At 44.4% G+C, this 21763-nt stretch overlaps 1 protein-coding gene across 2 annotated transcripts; it reads left to right on the plus strand.

Moving 5' to 3' along the window:
• The first annotated feature begins 2116 nt into the window (after positions 1-2116).
• Positions 2117-21317, plus strand: HCST (hematopoietic cell signal transducer). 2 transcript variants are annotated; one of them, XM_083751198.1, is made up of 4 exons: positions 2117-2346; positions 12836-12859; positions 15501-15638; positions 20536-21317. In XM_083751198.1, the coding sequence occupies exons 1-4, from the start codon at positions 2307-2309 to the stop codon at positions 20574-20576; spliced, it is 243 nt and encodes an 80-aa protein (XP_083607324.1). In that variant the 5' UTR covers positions 2117-2306; the 3' UTR covers positions 20577-21317. The 2 variants fall into 2 exon arrangements, with proteins under 2 accessions (XP_083607324.1, XP_083607323.1); XM_083751197.1 differs by having other exon boundaries at positions 2135-2346; positions 20533-21317.
• The last annotated feature ends 446 nt before the right edge of the window (positions 21318-21763 follow it).

Consider the following 21763-nt stretch of genomic DNA (forward strand, 5'->3'; position numbering starts at 1 on the left):
TGGGTTTTCCTAAAGTAGCTAGCTTGGTGCTTGAATAAGTTTCAGCAACGTTTCCCTCTGCAGCTCAGACGGGGCACCATCTATTGGGAATTTCTCCTCGACAAGCCCTTGTTGGAATGAACAGAAGGGAACTGAGGTGGGAAACCCCTGGTGGATAGTGTCAGAGGCTAAACACCCTTCCACAATCCACTTACAAAAGCCAAGTTGAGCAGTGTTAAGAACATAAGAGCCCTGATAGATCAGGCCTAAGAGTCCATCATTCTGTTGCTGCAGTGGTGAACCAGATGCCTCTGGGCAGCCTACAGGACTCACTCCAGTTGTGTGTCATCGTCCTGTGCTGAGCACACAAGGAGCAGAGCTCAGGGGAGTGGGAGGCCAGCCAACCATGAGAGTCTTGCCTGAGACAGAGTCAATATCCAGAGTCAGGTTGGGCAAACAGCAGTCCCAGCATGGTCGGACAGTCCAGAGGTCAAGGAATCCAATGATCAAGATGAACAGGAAACAGCAAGGTCAGGATGACAAGCATTGAATTTAATAATAATAATAATAATAATAATAATAATAATAATAATAAAATTCCCCAGCCACTCTGGGTGGCCGCAACACATTAAAAACAGAATAAAACATCACATATTAAAAACAGGGCTGCTTTCAGATGTCTTCTAAAAGTCAGATAGTTGTTTATTTCCTTGACATCTGATGGGAAGGCGTTCCACAGGGCGGGTGCCACCACCAAGAAGGCCCTCTGCCTGGTTCACTGTAACCTCACATCTCATAGTGAGGAAACCGCCAGAAGGCCCTTGGAACTGGACCTCGGTGTCTGGGCAGAACAATGGGGGTGGAGATGCTCCTTCAGGTAAACTGGGCCGAGGCTGAAGCCAGCTGGTTCTCATCAGCGCCTTCTCCTCTGAGTCCTTGAAGGCTGATCGGCTGCAGGTGGAGACCCTCTGCCTTCTCCCCCTTCAGGCTGCTGTTCAGCAGGTGAAGCTGGCCCATGATATTGTGGTTCCAGCAACTCATACTCCAAAGTGTACTCCCTTCCTACTGGAGGTAGCACCCAGTTATCACGACTTGTCTTGATAGGCTTCTCTGCGAATATAAAAGGTAAGAAATAACAACCCCATTCTGGAACTGATTTTAACGAAGCGTGTTTCATAGACTAAACAAAGAGAACCTCAGCTCATCAATGCCAACAGGACAGCAATGCTCACTGGATCTAGAAGGGCAGTAGGTTAGCTGAAGGGGCACCAATTTAAGCCATTTTAAAAAGGGGATTAAATAAACCTACAGATAAGGCTATCAAGGTCATGATGGCTTTGTACTGCCTACAGTACAGATGGGAAACCTCTGGCCTTTGGGCCTAATTACTGATGGCTCTTATGCATGATTTTGCATGGACACTGTTTGTGTGGGCAAAAGCTGGTTGCCTGACATCATTGTGACAGCCAGTGATTGACAGTTGGGCAACCTTGTCAAACATGGCCCCTAGAGGGCGGGAGAGATAATGAAACAATTAATTAAACAATTGATGGTCTTTTAAACTGGGGAGGGGGCACTTATTGTTTTTGTTGGTTATCTATCTATCTATCTATCTATCTATCTATCTATCTATATGTATGTTTTTATGTTGTAAATGGCCCTGTGATCTTCAGATGAAGAATGGTTTAGAAATTTAATCAATAATACTTTAAAAAAAAATGTATATAAAAAACCATCTCTCGCCACCAATGAGCAATATATTTTACATTTTGACAGTAGGAGAAACAAGACAAGAGCAAGACTTAATTCACAATTTTGGTATATGTGTCTGCTGGAGATGGGCAGAGAATGCATGTTTGTTTGTTAGTTTGAAGAAATATTATTTACAGATAGGGGTGCCAACTGACCAGAAAAAAAGCTCCTCTTGAGTCCCTCATCACAGCGAAACCTGCAGAAATCTGCAGGCAAACCTGTTTTACAGAGCAACCTGCAGATCCAGCTGCTGATGCGAAAGACAGAGCCACAGAGTTCAGCTGGAAAGTTGGCAACCCAGTTTGCGGCGCTCTCCTTTCATCTGCCGCATGCAGCCACCGCGGAGCCAGCTGAAGACAGAGACTTGTGGCTTTGGGGAAGTCAGTGGCATGCAGCAACACAGATGGCAGGGATTGCCTGCTCTTTGGCTTCGTGGAACTCAGGTCTCATGATTCTCCATGGGCCATCCCACATCCTGCTCAAGCATCAGAGGATGAGGCAACCCATTCCCCCCCCTTTTAAAAAAAGAACCTCATATCTGGTTGCGCAGTCCGGAGGCCAGTCTCAGAAAAAGCATGTGGGGCTTTACTGTTTGCATTTTCTTCCTGCTTGCCGGTGAGTGTCTTTGGATATATTTTTTTTAATGGTTGGAGTTTGTACATATGTGCTTCCAGGTTCCCTGTAGCTCTATTGAGTAGGCAAACTAAGGCCCAGGGCCCAATCGCCTTCTCAATCTGGCTCGCGGACGGTCTGGGAATCAGCGTGTTTTTACATGAGTAGAATGTGCCCTTTTATTTAAAATGCATCTCTGGGTTATTTGTGGGGCCTCTCTGGTGTTTTTACATGAGTAGAATGTGTGCTTTTATTTAAAATGCGTCTCTGGGGTATTTGTGGGGCATAGGGATTCGTTCATTCCCCCCCTTCAAAATATAGTCTGCCCCCCACTCCAAGGTCTGAGGGACAGTGGTCCGGCCCCCTGCTGAAAATGTTTGCTGACCCCTGCTCTAGAAGCTTGGCTACAAATAGTCCCTTCATCTGGTTTGATACTTGTTGGAGACTCAGCTCATGAACGTCACACTCTCTATACAGTGGTACCTCGGATTACATACGCTTCAGGTTACAGACTCCTCTAACCCAGAAATAATACCTCGGGTTAAGAACTTTGCTTCTGGATGAGAACAGAAATCGTGCTCCGGCAGCACGGTAGCAGCGGGAGGCCCCATTAACTAAGGTTAAGAACAGTTTCAGGTTGAGAACGGACCTTCGGAACGAATTAAGTACTTAACCCGAGGTACGACTGTACTGCCTTGAACAGGTAGGGCCATAGCTCAGTGGCTCAGTACATACTTAGGGAGCAATCCAAACCCAATATACCTTGGGATGAGTGAAGTTTGGATAGTAGAGATCTCCAGCTGGGCTAAGCCAAGGCTATGCCAGCCAAAGTCCTTCATCCTAACTCAGCTAGAGATTCACTGGTTTAAGTCCTCCATCCTGGCTCAGCCTTCTCAACCAGGGCTCAACCAAAGCAGGGGTAAATCTAAAAAAAGAAAAGAAGGGGGGGTGTTTTAGGGGTGTGGCCAAATAGGACAAGGGGAGGCTTATTTTTATTCCAAACGGTTCAGATTGTTCACCTGTAAAGCTCTGATATTGTGATGGACATTGAAAAAGATGTGTTCTGCATTCCTTTCTTTTCCTCTGATTACTTTCCTTGTTGTGTTGCTTGGAAGCTTAAAAATAAAAATTACTAAAAAGAAGCACCTGAAATATCTTGAAAAAACTTCTCTGCCTGAGACCATGTAGAGCATCTGCAAGTCAGAGTATGCAGTATAGGGTAAAGGAACTAACTCAGTATACGGCAGCCATGTGTGAATGCGGCTGATGGCTTTGCCCACTGTCTACTTCTTGTGCTCCAACAAGATATTTGGTGGATTGTTTTTTAATGATAATTGATTCTGAAAAAAAATATGACCATTCTTTATTTGGTGCTAGAACCTATTTGTTTATTTCATAAAAATTATACACCGCACGATAGTTGCTAGGTTCATAGCAGGGGCAATCAGAATAAGGGCCACTAACTGACGGCATATTCAGGACTTTAAATTGTGCTCTTATATCAAATTCCTTTTCTGCGTATACTCTAATGTTTTACTGTTGCTATGGCCATTGGCTAATGCGAATGAAGTTTTATCTACAGTGGTGCCTCGCAAGACGAAATTAATCCGTTCCGTGAGGCTCTTCGTATAGCGGTTTTTTCGTCTTGCGAAGCAAGCCCATTGGCAACTTAGCGGATTAGCGCTATTAGCGGTTTAGTGGCTTTTAGCGGATCAGCTGATAAGCGGCTTATCAGCGGATCAGCTGATAAGCGGCTTAGCGGCTTAGGAAAAGGGGGGGAAAGGGGGAAAAACCCGGAGGAACTCGCAAGACATTTTGTCTTGCGAAGCATGCCATAGGGAAATTTGTTTTGAGAAGCGCCTCCAAAACAGAAAACCCTTTTGTCGAGCGGGTTTTCCGTCTTGCGAGGTGTTCGTCTTGCGGGGCACCACTGTATCTATCATCTCAAAATGGTTTACAAAAGATGAAACAGTAAAATCAAGAAAAAAATGCAACCCTACCTTAAAACATACAGAAGTTGGAATACTAAAACAGATTGAAATCACCTTGACTTTCTAAGCATCTGGGTAGGCTCGTCTCAGCAGCAACGGTTTTAGTAGGTGTCGAAAAGAGTACAGCGAAGGCAGCTCTCTCTCTCTCTTTTTTTTGAAAATAATATTTATTAAAGTTTTAAAGGTAACAAAAAGAAAAAAGTTAGGCAAAAACTAGATAACACATTACAATAAGAAAGGGAAAAAAGAAAAGAAAAAAAAGATTATAAAAAACAAAAAACAGAGAAATAGGAACAATTAAAAAAACACAACAAACCTTCCCATAACTTATCTTTCATTTGCTTGTTTCCTTGACCTCCTCACACCTCCTTTTTTGTATTCTAGTTCAGTTAGCTATTTCAGCAAATCCTTTCCATCTTTCCCAATTTTTATTATAATTTATCTTAATAAAGTGTAACTTTACCTTCCCTCCTTTCATCCCTTAACAGTCTATTTTTACTTAGTCCTTTATAACATTTCTGCTAAAGCCACATAACTTCATTCCATCCTCCTTTTAACATTTCTTAATTTTACAATGTTTCTGTAAATAAGCTTTAAAATTCTTCCAATCTTCTTCCACCACTCTTCTCCCTGGTCTCGGATTCTGCCAGTCATTTCCGCCAATTCCATGTAGTCCATCACCTTCATCTGCCATTCTTCCCGGGTGGGTAGATCTTGTGTCTTCCAGTACTTTGCAGTAAGTATTCTTGCTGCTGTTGTAGCATACATAAAGAAAGTTCTATCCTTCTTTGGCACCATTTGGCCGACCATGCCCAGGAGAAAGGCCTCTGGTTTCTTCAGAAAGGTATATTTAAATACCTTTTTCATTTCATTATAGATCATCTCCCAGAAAGTCTTAATCCTTGGGCATGTCCACCAAAGGTGAAAAAATGTACCTTCAGTCTCTTTACATTTCCAACATTTATTATCGGGCAGATGATAAATTTTTGCAAGCTTGACTGGTGTCATGTACCACCTGTATATCATTTTCATTATATTCTCTCTTAAGGCATTGCATGCCGTGAACTTCATACCTGTGGTCCATAACTGTTCCCAGTCAGCCATCATAATATTATGTCCAACATCTTGTGCCCATTTAATCATAGCTGATTTCACTGTTTCATCCTGAGTGTTCCATTTCAACAGCAAGTTATACATTCTTGACAAGTTCTTAATTTTGGGATCTAACAGTTCTGTTTCCAATTTTGATTTTTCCACCTGGAAGCCAATTTTTTTGTCCAAATTATATGCCTCCATTATTTGGTAATAATGGAGCCAGTCTCGCACTCTATTTTTTAGTTTTTCAAAACTCTGTAGTTTTAATCTATCTACCTCTTGTTCCAAAATTTCCCAATATTTCGGCCATTTGGCCTCCATATTGACCTTTTTCTGAGCCTTCACTTCCATTGGTGACAACCACCTTGGGGTTTTATTTTCAAGCAAGTCCTTATATCTTATCCAGACATTAAACAGTGCTTTTCTGACAATATGGTTTTTAAATGCTTTATGTGCTTTGACCTTATCATACCACAAATATGCATGCCACCCAAATACATTGTTAAAACCTTCTAGATCCAACACGTCAGTGTTTTCAAGAAGCAGGCATTCTCTCAGCCAGCAAAAAGCGGCTGATTCATAATAAAGTTTAAAGTCTGTCAGGGCTAATCCACCTCTTTCTTTAGCATCAGTTAATATCTTAAATTTTAGTCGGGGTTTCTTGCCCTGCCAGACAAATCTAGAAATATCTCTCTGCCACTTCTTGAAACAATCCATTTTATCCAAAATTTGCAGTGTTTGAAATAAAAACAGCATCCTAGGCAATACATTCATTTTTATCACAGCAATTCAGCCTAGCAATGATAGCTTCAGATTTGACCATATTTCTAAATCCTTTTTCACTTCCATCCAACATTTTTCATAGTTATCCTTAAATAAATTCACATTCTTGGAAGTCATATTAACCCCTAGGTATTTCACTTTCTTAACCAGTGTTAATCCTGTCTCCTTCTGAAACCTCTCTCTCTCAGTTACAGATAGGTAGCCGTGTTGGTCTGCTATAGTCAAAACAAAAAATTCCTTCCAGTAGCACCTTAAAGACCAACTATATAGAAGGGTCTGGTGACTTCTGCTTCAGTGTATCTGAAGAAGTGTGCATGCACACGAAAGCTCATACCTAGAACTAACTTAGTTGGTCTTTAAGGTGCTACTGGAAGGGATTTTTTGTTTTGACTCTCTCTCTCAGTCACTGTTAGATTTTTCTCGGCAGCTGCTTAATCTCAAGAGGCAGGGAGTTCCAATGTCTAGGTGCTGCCACACTTTTTAGCAATGTGGAACGGGTATTATGGGGTACCTATAACAGTGCCAATTCAAGTTAATACATAGAGAGGAAGGGCACCCTGACACAGAATCATACTATTGTCGAGTTGGGAGGGACCTTGAGGATCATCTAGTCCAACCCCCTGCAATGCAGGAATCTTCCACCCAACATGGGGCTTAAACCCATGTCTAGCTGTCTTCTAGTGGTTTGAAAGTGCATTAGCTTACATCTCAGCTCAGCCCTTTACTCATGAGGTGACCTTAACTCCTCCACATGCAGCTGCTGGGTGACCTTGGGCCAGTCACACTTCTTTGAAGTCTCTCAGCCCCACTCACCTCACAGAGTGTTTGTTGTGGGGGAGGAAGGGAAAAGAGAATGTTAGCCGCTTTGAGACTTCTTAATGGGAGTGAAAGGCAGGATATCAAATCCAAATCCAACCAAGCTGTCTCTCTCTCAGCCTCAGCCTCTCCCCTGCTACACCCGAGTATTATGGACAACTTTACACTAGTGTTATCAGGATTAATGAGATATCATATAAACAAACACATTTGAAGCGCCCTCTGCCCCTGATCCAAAGAATATTGGGAACTGTAGTTTTTTTAAGGCTGCTAGGGATTGCTGCTTGGTGAGGGGCAAACTACAGTTCCCAGGATTCTTCAGACAGGGAGTGTGTTTTAAATGGGATTTAAATGTGTGGTATGTATGGAGCCATAGTTTAAGAGGGATCTTGTTTCAGCAAGTTCTTGTCCTTATGTAGCTGAAACAGTGCCAGCTATGTCAAAGAGGGAGGTAACTTCTTCAGGGGAATCCCAAGGTTTACAGAAGTACAAAAAAAGAGAGAAACCATAAGAGGAACCTTCCTCCCCAACGCATATTGAGGACTGAGCATGCTCCGTGGCTGTTCTAGAGAAGTGGGGAACCAATGGAAAGCTAGTGCAATGGGAGAATGGAACAGACTACCTGGAAAAAGGGCAGTGTGCCAGCCATGAAAAAGGAGCTCCCCACGCTGCAACATTTTGTTGCAGGTCCCGCTTAGTATTCATCACACAATGTGCCTTGTGGATGAGTGGGGAACCCAACCCCTGTCTCCTCAGCCTAAACCCAACACCCGAATCACTATTCTCTTGAGACCGTGCATGCAAACGGCTTTGAACACCCGTGCAACGTGCATAAAGTTATGTTGCTGTTATGGGTGGCGACGATGATGTCATGTGCCTTCGGCTTTGTGCCAATATAGCTGTGCAAAGCTGAGGTTAAGCTAAGGGGGTTGTGGGTCTGTCTTACGTGGGGGGAGAGGGTCCCCTTCTCAAAGCTGTTCTTTGCAGAGTGTGATGGGGGTTTGCCCATGTGTCGGAGGAACTGAAACTGCTAGCGGTGTCTGTATTCGTGTGTGTCTGGTGGGAGGAAAGGGGGTGGGAATGGTGTGGCAAGAGGAAGTCGCAGCAGCTGACAGGAAAACTATATGCACTGTAACCACCGCTCTTTCAGCCTTCACACAGTCTAGTGTCCCAGATAACCTCTCCCTTTCCTTCAATGCATCTAGTCCCCAGAATTCACAGCTTGCCTTAATCCCACAAAAAAATAGAGGCAAGGAACCTCAAGCTCAGGGGCCAAATGCAGCACTCTGGGCCTCTTTACCTGAGCCTCAGCAGTCTCCACAGGTGAGACCTCTTCTCCAGGCCCCATCCTCTCTGCCTAGGCCACCCCCCTCACTTGTCATGTTCTATGATCTTGTCAAAGACCCAGAATTGTGGCGGTGCGTCTCATTCGGTGGCCTGCATGGTGACCCCTGGCTCTTGTCATGCCATGGATAGCTCAGTCGGTTAGAGCATGGTACTGATAATGTGGGAATGTTCAGGGTGGCAGGAGAGGATATATTGCTTATTAATATCCTTCTGAACTTGCGTTACCAAGTTCCTTTACTCAGCAGAGTTTACATTCCCCTTCTAACGCACAGCAGATAGCTGGTTGCAGGCTTGTATAAGTCTCTCACTATCGTACAGTACATTATTAAATTGTATGTTCCTGGTAAGTTCCCTTTTATCCCTCTTAAAAAGAATAAAGGCACAGCAATCTTATTTAACGTCAGTAAAAGGTGTTTACTCACATCAGTTCACAGTTGGATCCCTGAAGGCAGACTTAGTTACAAATATGTACATGTGGATCTACCCCATATACATGTGCTTAATGTTAATCCCAGTGCTTCTGCTAGCTGGGAAGCTAGCAATTCTAGCTGGTCCAACGACGAAGAAAGTGAAAAAGAAAGTGGCAGCATGCCTTGGCCTTTTGTTACCTGGGCAGATAAGGTCACGCCCACCTCTAGTCACATGCAAAAGGAAGGATGTTCCAAACCAGGAGGAATCAGGAGGTTCCAAACCAGGAGGTTCCAAACCAGGAGGAACAGTGGGGGAACCGAAACACAGCCACCCTTTGAAATTTGCGCTCCTCCGAATTTTGCAATGACGTTCTCCAACCAAATCATCTTTGCAAAATGCATTGATGAGGAGAAAGTGTGCCCCCAAATGAATATATATTTGAAAATAATATACAAAAATGTATATATATATATATATATAGAGAGAGAGAGAGAGAGAGCTTTGCAAAAATGTGTACATGTGTCAAAACTGCATAAAATGGGGTAATTTTGCAATAAAATGATATATAAATAGAGAGAGATATACAAATCACTGCAGAAATGTGAAGAACCAACATTAAGCTTAGAAAAATGAGAAACCGAGAGACCCAAAATGACAGATTCTTCCATCCTTGTTTCATCCCAATGTACTACACCACGCTGGGTATACCCAAAATAAAGCCAACCTTGTTTATTTTCATGACAGTTCATTCAAATTGCTTATTGTGGAAGTCACACATTTTTCCTTTGAATATATATAATTATTCAAATTGTCTTACATTCTCTCCGCGAACCTTCTTGCAACAGTCCTCTAAGGTAGGCCAGGAATTATTATTAACCCTTTCCCCGCTTCCCCTCAAATACTGATGTCGATGGAAAGTAGCATACTGAAATCATCTAGCAAACTCAAGTTTTAAACTGGCAAAAACAATATAGGGTAATACCCAACGTTAGTCACACTCGAAAGCAAACCCATTTAAATCAGTAGACTCTGATAACTTGTCCATTAGTGGGTCTACTCTACGTATGATAGAACCAGTCCCCAGGCAATCTTGTGACACCATAACAACAAACATTTTAATTTTGATACAAACTTTCAAGCTATTATGAACCTGTTAGTTTCTAAACTGCCACGAGACATCATATTATTTTTGCTGCAGCAACCTATTTCACTACTGTTTTGGAAGGTCTGCGTCTAGGCGTTCCTGATTTTGCACTCACAGACAGTGCTATCCTATGAGTCACATGTAGGTCTGCGTAAACACCATATATTTAAAACACATGCCCCCCCCCCAAAAAAAAATTCTGGGAACTCTAGTTTGTTAGGAGTGCTGGGAATTGCAGCTCTGTGAGGGACAAGCTACACAGTTCCCAGGATTCTTTGGAGGAGATTGTGTGCTTTAAAATGTGTTTAAAATGCATGGTATGTACACAACTTGGACCCTATTAAGTTCAGACTGAATCTCAAATTAATGTGCTGTGTATAGGATCTCAGCATCAATCTCTTAGCTACTACACAGAGACTCCTCTCTGTAGCAAACCTCCCCACAGACAGAGCCTGTTCCATTAACCAATAATATAGGGCAGTATATAAATAATAATAATAATAATAATAATAATAATAATAATAATAATAATAATAGGGACTCAGCTACATTAGTCAAAAACAGCAATTTGATTGTGTTATAAACATGCAACACCAGATAGCACCAGAGAGCACAAAACATTTCTATAGCGTTTTTACATAGGTTCCCCCCTTTCGATCTAACAATTTAATTTCTGATATATTTATAGCATTCCCCCCCCCCCCTGTGTGTAGTTCCACCCTTGGTTGCCACCATTTTGTTTTATTCTATTTTTAAATGTCCTTTAGAAGTGACACTCCTTTGCACAAACATAATGCTCATATATATCTTTTTAACAACAGACTGTGAGCCAGCCTCCCCTCTCTCTTCCTCAGAAGTGATTGGTGCCTATCCATCTAGGGACATATTCTCCCCTTAAAAAGGAGAATTTACCCTAAGAATGGTAAAAGCGATGATCAGAGTGCCCTTCAATAAAAGTTCTCAGGGTGGTGTATGGCAGGGTCGGAATGGGATCATACAAGTAATTCTTGAATTATATAAGTGTTGTCCAAAAAGCTCAGGGCAGTATAATTGGCTTCTTCCCCCATCTCACTTTCTGTGGTTAACTCACCCTTTAAAGTTGGCAAGGCAGCATGATATTACCAAAAGCCTAAGAGCATAAAGGAATTTTTCCAAAATGCTTCTGATAAAAAGCTTTCTAAGGGTAGCTGACAAACTAAAACATAAAAAGCATGAATAGTAAAATATGTGTAAATAAGCTAAAATAACAGCTGATGGGCTATACAAATTTAATCCTTTGAGTTGTGTGGGAGCAGAGGAACTGCTTGCAACTTGATATTGATTGGGGAAAGGCTAACAGGCTTCTTCCTCTCTAGAAAAAGCTGAAAGGAACCTATTATTATTATTATTATTATTATTATTATTATTCCATTTGAAGATGTACCAAGGAAGTTCAGAAACAAATAAAAGTCAACAGCAAAATACCAGGAATAAAACCAAAACCAAAAAATAAAATAAAAACACAACTACCAATAAATTAAAATATATAGTAAAACAACAATAAAACATCCATAATTAAAATACATAATAAACAAGCCCATTAAAACAGTTAAGGCCATTATGGCTGTGTTGTATACTTATCAGGCTATCAATGTTGGGTTGGAAAATGCGACAGTAGTTGCAAGTTAGGAAGCCACTCCTTTCTTATGAGAAGCAAGTCTGTGGTGCACAGAGAACCCCTTCAGGCGCAGCTGGCCCTGTTGTTACCAAGAGGGAGGCAGCTGCCTCAGGCAGCAAATGTGGAGGGCGGGGAGCAGGAGCGAGGGGCTGGAGGCCAGCTCTGTGGGTGCCACGTGGCCTTCGCCCGTGCCCTGTAAACTAGTCTGGCTCCGGCATTGGGGAAAGATTCAACAGGCATTCTGGGCAACTGAAATGGGGGGAGTGGGGGCAGCTATTTTGTTATTCGACACAGGCAGCAAAATGCATTTCATGAGTCGCTCACCCCTCTCTCTCTGCCATCCACACAAGCAAAAGGCAAAGTCAGAGTTCAAGGACACGTTCCAGCCAGGCAAAAACATCGAAAGCAGGGCAAGCAAAGAGGAGTTCCAACGCTAAAATTCAAGGACCTCCAATGAAGCTGAACATTAGAGGAAGATTCAGGGCAGTACAAGAAAGTATTTCTTCATACAGTGCCTAGTTGAACTCGGGAACTCACCCTAGTGGTGGTCACCAACTTGGATGACTTTAAAACAGGATTATGGAGTAGAAGGCTATCAGTCAGAAGCAGTAAAGCTTCTGAATACCAGCTCCTGGGAACCACAGGAGGAGAGCGTCTCCACCCCCATTGTTCTGCCTGGACACTGAGGTCCAGCGCCGAGGGCCTTCTGGCGGTTCCCTCACTGCAAAAAGCCAAGTTACAGGGGACCAGGCAGAGGGCCTTCTCAGTAGTGGCACCCGCCCTGTGGAACGCCCTCCCACCAGATGTCAAAGAGAACAACAACTACCAGACTTTCAGAAGACATCTGAAGGCAGCCCTCTTTAGGGAAGCTTTTAATGTTAAACAGACCACTGTATTTTAATACTTTGTTGGAAGCCGCCCAGAGTGGCTGGCGAGGCCCGGCCAGATGGGCGGGGTATAAATTTATTATTATTATTATTATTATTATTATTATTATTATTATTATGTTTGGGTCTTGCTTGCAGTGGCTGCTGACCACTTTGAGGACAAGATTCGGGACAAGCTGGGACATTGAGCTGATCCAGCAAGCTCTTCTTTTGCTTTTAGGCATGGCTGGGAGTGGTGCATGGCCTTGCGAGAGTCCCGAGGGCCTGACAGAGGGGCTTGGAGGGCCACATTTGGGAGATGGAAGGGATTGTTATACCTCTGGAGTGACAGCGTTGTTTTCTTTCCCTCTATCCTTTTCAGCAAGCACCGCCACTGGGACAACAGGTAAGAGATTTCAGCACATCGTCATGAGGTCCGGAAGGACGGCTTCGTTTTCTACGAGTGATTCACACATATGGAAACAGCTATGCAGCCAAGCGTGTGAAAAACAACAAGTGCACTTGGGCCTTCGAAACCACTGGGTTTCCCCACCCCAAACTCAACCTGTACCCCTGGGGAATTGGCCTTTGAGTCAATGCTTTCGAGCTGGGAAGGTTAACCCGACTTTGCCTTTGAGCAACAACCGAGGAGCTCTTTGTCAGGTGCCACACCAAAGCAAGACTCACTGGGTTTCCCCTCTCCCTCTAAGCACCACTCCTTGTTGTGATACGGCAGTCTGATTAAGGCATCCGTGTTCTTAAAATCTGGGGGAAGTACGAGGGAAGCTGCCCACCCAGAAGAGAACTCCCCTTCATGGGCACATGTTACTCTAAATGCATCCCGTTATGTACTGTCAGAGGTTAGGGAGGGAGCCACAATCTGACATCTGTATTTATGCACGGCTATGCAAAGGAAATGGGACGCAGGTGGCGCTGTGGGTTCAACCACAGAGCCTAGGACTTGCCGATCAGAAGGCCGGCGGTTCGAATCCCCGCGACGGGGTGAGCTCCCTGCCCCTGCCAACCTAGCAGTTTGAAAGAACGTCAAAGTGCAAGTAGATAAATAGGTACCGCTCCGGCAGGAAGGTTGACGGCATTTCCGTGCGCTGCTCTGGTTCGCCAGAAGCGGCTTAGTTATGCTGGCCACATAACCGGAAGCTGTACGCTGGCTCCCTCGGCCAATAAAGCGAGTTGAGCACCGCAACCCCAGAGTCAGTCACGACTGGACCTAATGGTCAGGGGTCCCTTTACCTTTACCTTTATGCAAAGGAAGCTGCCTTATACCAAATCAAACCATTACTCCTTCTTGCTGAGTACCATCAACACTGACTGACAGTGGCTCCCTGTGATTTTAAACAGGTAGTCTCCCCCAGTGCTACCTGGAGATGGCACAGTTTGAACCCGGGACCTTCTGCATGCAAAGCAGATGCTCTACCACTGAGCTATATGGTGTGTTTGTGTGTGTCCAGATGAACAGTGGATAGATCATTAGCAGATTTAAAAAAGTTTTATTTCAGCAGGTGCTACTTTTTCCTCCGGCACCCACACACCAATCTTTTGTTGCTCTGCTGAAATTTCCCTTTACAAGACAGAGGACAACTCTGATGTGAAGTTACTTGCTGCTTTCCTCAATATTATTTGGGGCTGAGCAAAAAAGACCCCACCCCAGTTCTGCGCCCTGTTTGTAGGTGGTGAAATTGGGGTTGAGGCATTTTGTTGAATTTTGTTGTTTTTGGTGGTGGAAGGATTCATCAACAATTTCTTGTGAGGGTTCACCATTCACACCTGTGGCAGGCAGTTTAATTTCCTTCTTGTTCTCTCAGTTTTGTTATCCCTCCACCACAGGTTACAGCAGCAGCAACAGCAGTTTAGGGCAGTCTGGCAGCCATTTTGCGGCCCTCCCTTCACAATACCCTCAAGTAATTTTGTTTGGGGGCATTGTGTGGGATGGGGTGTGTGTGTGGACGGCCTCCACTATAAAAATGGCGGAGCAAATGTTTGACAAAATGACCTCTTCTTACAAGGGGGCAGGGGGCTGAAGGGGGAAAATCTAGGTGAAAATTGCATTAAAACTCTTCTGAAAATGCTTGGTCTATATCTCCTTCCTCATGAGGTCATCATGAGCCTCTGATACAGGCTTCCTCAACCTCAGCCCTCCAGATGTTTTGAGACTACAATTCCCATCATCCCTGACCACTGGTCCTGCTAGCTAGGGATCATAGGAATTGTAGGCCAAAAACATATGGAGGGCCGAGGTTGAGGAAGCCTGCTCTGATACCATGTAACCTGGAGATCATGAATAGGGGAGGGCTATTGTATTCACATTTGCGAGTGGGAAAGGGTTATCATGCTTTTCCATTGAGATTGGACTGGTCACTGTGAGAAGAGATTGCTAGGCTAAATGGGCTTTTGGCCTGATCCGAATCAGAATCATGGAACTGTAGGAAGGGACCACAAGGGTAATCTAGTCCAACCCTCTGCAATGCAGGAATCTCTTGCCCAGTTTGGGTCTTGAACCCATGACCTTAGATTAAGAGTCTCATGCTCTACCAACTGAGCTGCCCATCTAATGAGTCCCATCAGATCTTAGGGCTTATACACACTTTTGTTTTTTGCACCATACTTTCCAGTCACAGCTCCACATTAAAAAGCTCCGTCTCTGAGCGCCCACCCCCCATTCTGGTGTTCCCCCCACGAAAACCCGCTCTTTAAAGCTGAAGCACAACAAACGCCAATTCAGGTTTTCTGCAGATTACCGTTCGCTCCGATTCAGCAGCAAAGAGCGGGATTTTGTGGGGAAAGCTCTGGAGGAAAAATAAAATAAAGAGTGCTCAGACATGCAGCTTTTAAGCACAGACCGTGCCTGGAAAGCACGGAAGGATTGTGCATAAACCTGATTCTCAAGAGGAGGGACAACTTGACGACAAATGGTGACACAGTGCCCTCTGGTTGTGATCTGGAGTCACTGCATTTTGCTGCTGCCTTGACTCGAATGGGAGAAGAGAAGCTGATAGCGTCCATGACTGGTTCTTTCCTCTCACATACAGGGCATTATGAAGACTGCTACCACATCACCACAGGCATCATGATTGCAATTGTGGCTGGAGATGTTGCTCTCACCTTGCTCTTCCTCATCCCTGTCTATTACTGCATACGTCCAAAGGGCAGCAAAAATAGTGACTCTGGTAAGTGAGGCACACTCAAGCTGGTCTCCTGCGAGAAGCAAGAAAAGTGAAATGGTGGGATCCGTTCTGGAGAACTGTGCCAGTTTGAAGGAATGGCTCTTTGGAAGAAGGGGCAGAGGAAGGGGGTGCAGTGGGGGCAGACCGTCCCAGCTGTCTTCGTTGAGGGGGTGGCATATGGCGCACCGCCAGTGACTCCCAAGCCTACTCCAAGCCGTTGGGGGAAAGGGGGAGCTGAGCTGTTTTGCTGGCGGCATTCCCCCATTCCCCCTTCGTTTTGACAACTTGGGGGATGCTTGGGAGTTGTGGGCAGGTGGTGTGCCGAATGTCCGCCATTGGCGGCTCGCTCCACCCCTGGCTGCAGGGCATGCACGCCACTCCGTACACCTGAGCGGCTATTCCGCACCTGGGTGGGCACCCTCCGCATCCCACCCCCCTCAGGAGTGTGCCCTGCCCCCCCTTGGGAGCGTGGGCATATGCTCTGCCACTGTTTGGAAGAAGGGCAGATTCATAGCTCTTAGCGTCCCACAGGTGGTTTCTGAAGCCTGTTTTGCGGTAGAGTAATTTTTATTGATTGACCTCCCACTTTTCGGCCAAGGAGTTCAAGGTTAGCAGACTTAGCACCTCCTCTTTCATTTTCCCCTCACAATACACTAAGGTCGGCCACTGAGTTCCATGGCTAAGTGGGAATTTAAACCTTGGTCTCCTAGGTCCTAGTCCTTTGCTCTAACTTCTACACCATGCTGGCTTTCAGAAAAGGTCTGATTGAAAGTGCTAATAATTAACACACACTGCCCCCCTAAAGGGTAGGATAGATCCAGGGCAGAAGTTATTCTCATGTTTTCTTTTATTCATATGTTTCAAGTTTCTACATTTCACTAATTTTACAATCATTTTGACATTTCAAAACTTGACTTCCTTCCTCCTTTTCTGTGATTCCTTAAATTTATTTTTAATATCTTCCGCATATCCAAATTAACTTAATTTACTCATTTATTTGTCTTCTTTAAATATATACTCTTATAAAACTGCAGGTTATTACAGTAATCCTGTCCATGTTTTTATCTGTTTATACTTTATCTGTAAATAAACCATTTCCATTCTTTTGTTAAAAAAAGGGTTATCTTGATTTCTTATTCTTCCGGTAAGTTTTGCCATTTCTGCATATTCCATAAGTTTTTGTATCCATTCTTCCTTTGCTGGGACACCTGCTTCTTTCCATTTTGGGGCAAGTAACATTCTTGTCGCTATAGTAGCATACATGAATGTTAGGTAGTTCTGTCCCTATAATTCCCAAAAGAAAAGCTTCTGGGCTGTTGTTGTTGTTATTTTTTTACAAAGTTGATTTTAAACATCCTTTTCATTTCATTATATATCATTTCCCAGTAAGCTTTAGGGCAGAAGTTAAGAGAGATGCAGGGCCGCCACTGAAAGCTGCGACCCTGTGCTCTCCCTGGTAAGGCCTAGAGGGGCTGGCCTAGGACAATTTGTTGCCTGAGGCAAAAGACAAAATGGCACCCCTGCTTCTGTATACCGAAGCCCTACGAGATCTTGCCAGAACCCAGAAGCTGCAGCTTTGCGACCCTGGTTAGCAAGGCTTGGGTGAGAGTGGCAATGATGGTGGGTGGCATGTGTAGGGCAGCACCCTTCTATTTTGCCTCAGGTGGTGAAATGGAATGGGCCATCCCTCTCTGCTGCTTTCCAGGATAGGGATGATGATGCAGCACAGGACAGAGGTGGGTTTCCTGGTGAGAGTGCAGGATCCATTGGCAGTGGTGGTTTACCTTTCCGGTTTACCTCCCCAGGTAAGCAGCAGCAATGCTGTTGTAGGGAGGATAGCTCCTTTTTTATATAACATTTTATTAATTTCCCCAAAATAACAAAGATAAAACAATAACAATATCATATTGTGTGTATCTGAAGAAGTGTGCATGCACACGAAAGCTCATACCAAGAACTGACTTAGTTGGTCTTTAAGGTGCTACTGGAAGGAATTTTTTTTGTTTTGACTATGGCAGACCAACACGGCTACCTATCTGTAACTAATATCATATTGAAACAAAGCAAAACAAATTGACTTCACCTTAGTCCCTTCCTTGGTTCCATTGTTTATCAACATATTGCATGCCCATTGTAAAGTTATAAACCATTGAATTACTTATTGCATGGCAAGTCCCCTCCCCCATGTGAAATGAAGACACTGGACACATTATTTAAGGTTAATGGGCATAAAAAGGCCACAACTTTATTGATTACAGAATTGAAAGGTATTGGCCTTAGGCATTGGCTCCTATCGACTACCCGGCATGGGGACCGGGAAGGGTTATCCACAAGCCGTGGGGGTCCTGTTGAAGTACGCCAACTAGGATCCCACGGGTGTCACCGCTCGGGGGCGTGCCGGAGGCCCTTAACTCCCTAGGTTTTGGACAAGGCAACGCCCCCCAGAGTCCTCTAACGGACAACCCTTTTCATTGGGAAAGGTGATGGCGCTTCCTTCCCCCCTCATTTGCATAACAATTTACCCCTGCCAATGCCTAACCGCCAATACCGCAGAAGTTGCGACGTTTGCTACGAGGTAGGCGAAAAATCCAAAAGGCTAGAAGTGTGCCAAATTGGAAAAATTCCTACCAGGCCCCTTGCGGCGACCAACCGGAGTCCATAGCAAGGTCATAGCTAACTAAGCCTAAAGGGTGGGATGGATGGGGAAACCGCTCAGCTGAAAAGGGGAAAGAGGACGGTCCCCGGGCGTGCCTGGCCTTAAATAGGCTAGGCCACGCCTCCCCTGCCTGGCGATTGGCAGGCAGGGTCGAAGGAACGCCCGGGGATTCCCTGTTCTCGCGGGGGCAAAAGGCCAGCCCCCGCATGTGTGGGAGGGGGTAGCCCACAACCCCCTCTCCTCCCTAGCTCGGAAATGGCTTTGTCCATTCAAAATTAAATTACAAGTAGTCTTAAAACCCTGATAATGTATTAACCTGAGTATATTGCTTCTGAATATATGCAACAGACTCCTTCCATTCTTCCTTAAATTCATCATCCTCTCTTCCTCTGAGTTTTATTGTCAATTTTGCCATTTCAGCATATTCCATTAATTTAACTTGCCAATCTTCTTTAACTGGGACACCTTCTTCTTCCCAATGTTGTGCTAATAATATTCATGCGGCCGTTGTTGTTGTTTGTTGTTGTTGTTTAATCGTTTAGTCATGTCCGACTCTTCGTGACCCCATGGACCAGAGCACGCCAGGCACTTCTGTCCTCCACTGCTTCCCACAGTTTGATCAAACTCATGCTGGTAGCTTCAAGAACACCATCCAACCATCTCATCCTCTGTCGTCCCCTTCTCCTTGTGCCCTCCATCTTTTCCAACATCAGGGTCTTTTCCAGGGAGTCTTCTCTTCTCATGAGGTGGCCAAAGTATTGGAGCATCAGCTTCACGATCTGTCCTTCCAGTGAGCACTCAGGGCTGATTTCCTTCAAAATGGATAGGTTTGATCTTCTTGCAGTCCATGGGACTCTCAAGAGTCTCCTCCAGCACCATAATTCAAAAGCATCAATTTTTTGGCGATCAGCCTTCTTTATGGTCCAGCTCTCACTTCCATACATCACTACTGGGAAAACCATGGCTTTTACTATACGGACCTTTGTTGGCAAGGTGATGTCTCTGTTTTTTAAGATGTTGTCTAGGTTTGCCATCGCCTTTCTCCCAAGGAGCAGGCGTCTTTTAATTTCGTGACTGCTGTCACCATCTGCAGTGATCATGGAGCCCAAGAAAGTAAAATCTCTCACTGCCTCCATTTCTTCCCCTTCTATTTGCCAGGAGGTGATGGGCCCAGTGGCCATGATCTTCGGTTTTTTGATGTTGAGCTTCAGACCATATTTTGCGCTCTCCTCTTTCACCCTCATTAAAAGGTTCTTTAATTCCTCCTCACTTTCTGCCATCAAGGTTGTGTCATCTGCATATTTGAGGTTGTTGATATTTCTTCCGGCAATCTTAATTCCGGTTTGGGATTCATCCAGCCCAGCCTTTCGCATGATGAATTCTGCATATAAGTTAAATAAGCAGGGAGACAATATACAGCCTTGCCGTACTCCTTTCCCAATTTTGAACCAATCAATTTTGAACCAATCATGCGGCCATAGTGCATACATAAATAGATATTTTAGTGATCTTGGTCAATCCACTCCTGTAATACCTAGTAGGAAAGCTTCTGGTTTTTTTAAAAACAAAGGTTATTTTAAACAGCTTCTTCATTTCATTATAAATCATTTCCCAATATTTCTTCACAATTTTGCAATCCCACCACATATGAAAAAATGCCCCTTCTGTTGTTTGCATTTCCAATGCTTACTTCCTTATCTTTTGTACATTTTTGCTAATTTGACTGGAGTTAAAGGTAAAGGTACCCCTGCCCGTACGGGCCAGTCTTGACAGACTCTAGGGTTGTGCGCCCATCTCACTCAAGAGGCTGCGGGCCAGCGCTGTCCGGAGACACTTCCGGGTCACGTGGCCAGCGTGACAAAGCTGCATCTGGCGAGCCAGCGCAGCACACAGAAACGCCATTTACCTTCCCGCCAGTAAGCGGTCCCTATTTATCTACTTGCACCCGGGGGTGGTTTCGAACTGCTAGGTTGGCAGGCACTGGGACTGAGCAACGGGAGCGCACCCCGCCGCGGGGATTCGAACCGCCGACCTTTCGATCGGCAAGCCCTAGGCGCTGAGGCTTTTACCCACAGCGCCACCTGCGTCCCTTGACTGGAGTTAGATACCATCTATACATCATTTTCAGGGAGGGTAGCTCCTTGGCTGTGCCCGCTATGCAAACCATTGCTGGTGTCAACCCTCTGTGCAAACTTAGCCCCCATATTCGGCCTAATTGTGAATCTTTCCATCTTTCTCCAGGAGAAATGCACAGTTACGTGAACGTGATTGGAATGAATAAATGACACTCCTTCCCCTTTGGAACTCACCACAAGTATCCAGCAGACATGACCAAAATCAGCACCTCTACAATACATTTACCAGTGGGGGGGTCCTCTTTGTGTTGGGTGGGCTGAAACCTGACATTTTGGGTGCGCTAGGGCTTTGGTGTTGTGTCTCTTAATGGGCAGAATTTAGCTCCATCTGTTGATGTGCATTTTATTGTGAATTCCCACTGATACGGTGATTTTTTTGTGTATTTTTTTATCACTAGCAAAAGCCTTTTTATCCAAGCTTTATATGTGTTTTTGTACATACTGAGCTGTCTTCAACTAAACATTAATCAGAGAAGACCTGTTAAAATTAATAGGCCTTAGTTAGTCATCGTCATTTATTTCAGTTGGCCCTCTTTAAGTAAAAGTTAGTTGAAAATAACCCAGAATGTGGCTGGAGCTTTGTATTGCAAAGAAGTGTGAATTATGAAGAATGGCTGTATGTCAGTTTGCGTATTGTTTTGTAAAGCACAAATTAGAATAATTGAATCATAGAATTGTAGAGTTGGAAGGGATCACAAGGATCTTCTAGTCCAAACCCCTGAAATGCAGGAATCTTTAGCCCAATGTGAGGCTCAAACGCACAACCCTGAGATTAAGAGTCTCATGCTCTACCACCGTATTTACTGGCACTGACATAATGGGTTGAGGGGAGGGAGAAATGATGGAATCAGTCACTGATGGAACCCAACCTAATAACAAGTGGTCTGCTAATTAAAAAAAGGGGGGGGGGAAATCCTTGCTGCTTTTACAATTAAAGAATTGTTAGTTAACAGACAATAGAACCAGTAAACGTGGCCTAAAGAAGATGATATCTAGACCTTGTAATATAATGGCTGGTTTTGTGTGAAATGTAAACTGACTTGATACATGCTCCCCTATCCCATGTACAAATACAACTAACTGGAAGCTGTCTGCCTGGAGGCCAGGCAAATCCCTGTTAGTGCTCGGATATGGATTCTGAAGTTCCATTATTGGTTAAAACTTATCTTTTCCTCTGTTGGGTTGGCACCCTTAACCGTACTGGATTCCTACCAATCCAAATGGAAAGCTACACTGCATGAAAAGCTAAGAGGCTTGGGGGTTTTCCCCACAGGCCCTGATAGCTGTAGGATGTGGAACTGCAATGCCATGTGAGCGAGATTAATAAACACCCAGCA

Source organism: Podarcis gaigeae (genome assembly GCF_964106915.1).
Source record: "Podarcis gaigeae genome assembly, chromosome: 8".
Taxonomy (NCBI): domain Eukaryota; kingdom Metazoa; phylum Chordata; class Lepidosauria; order Squamata; family Lacertidae; genus Podarcis; species Podarcis gaigeae.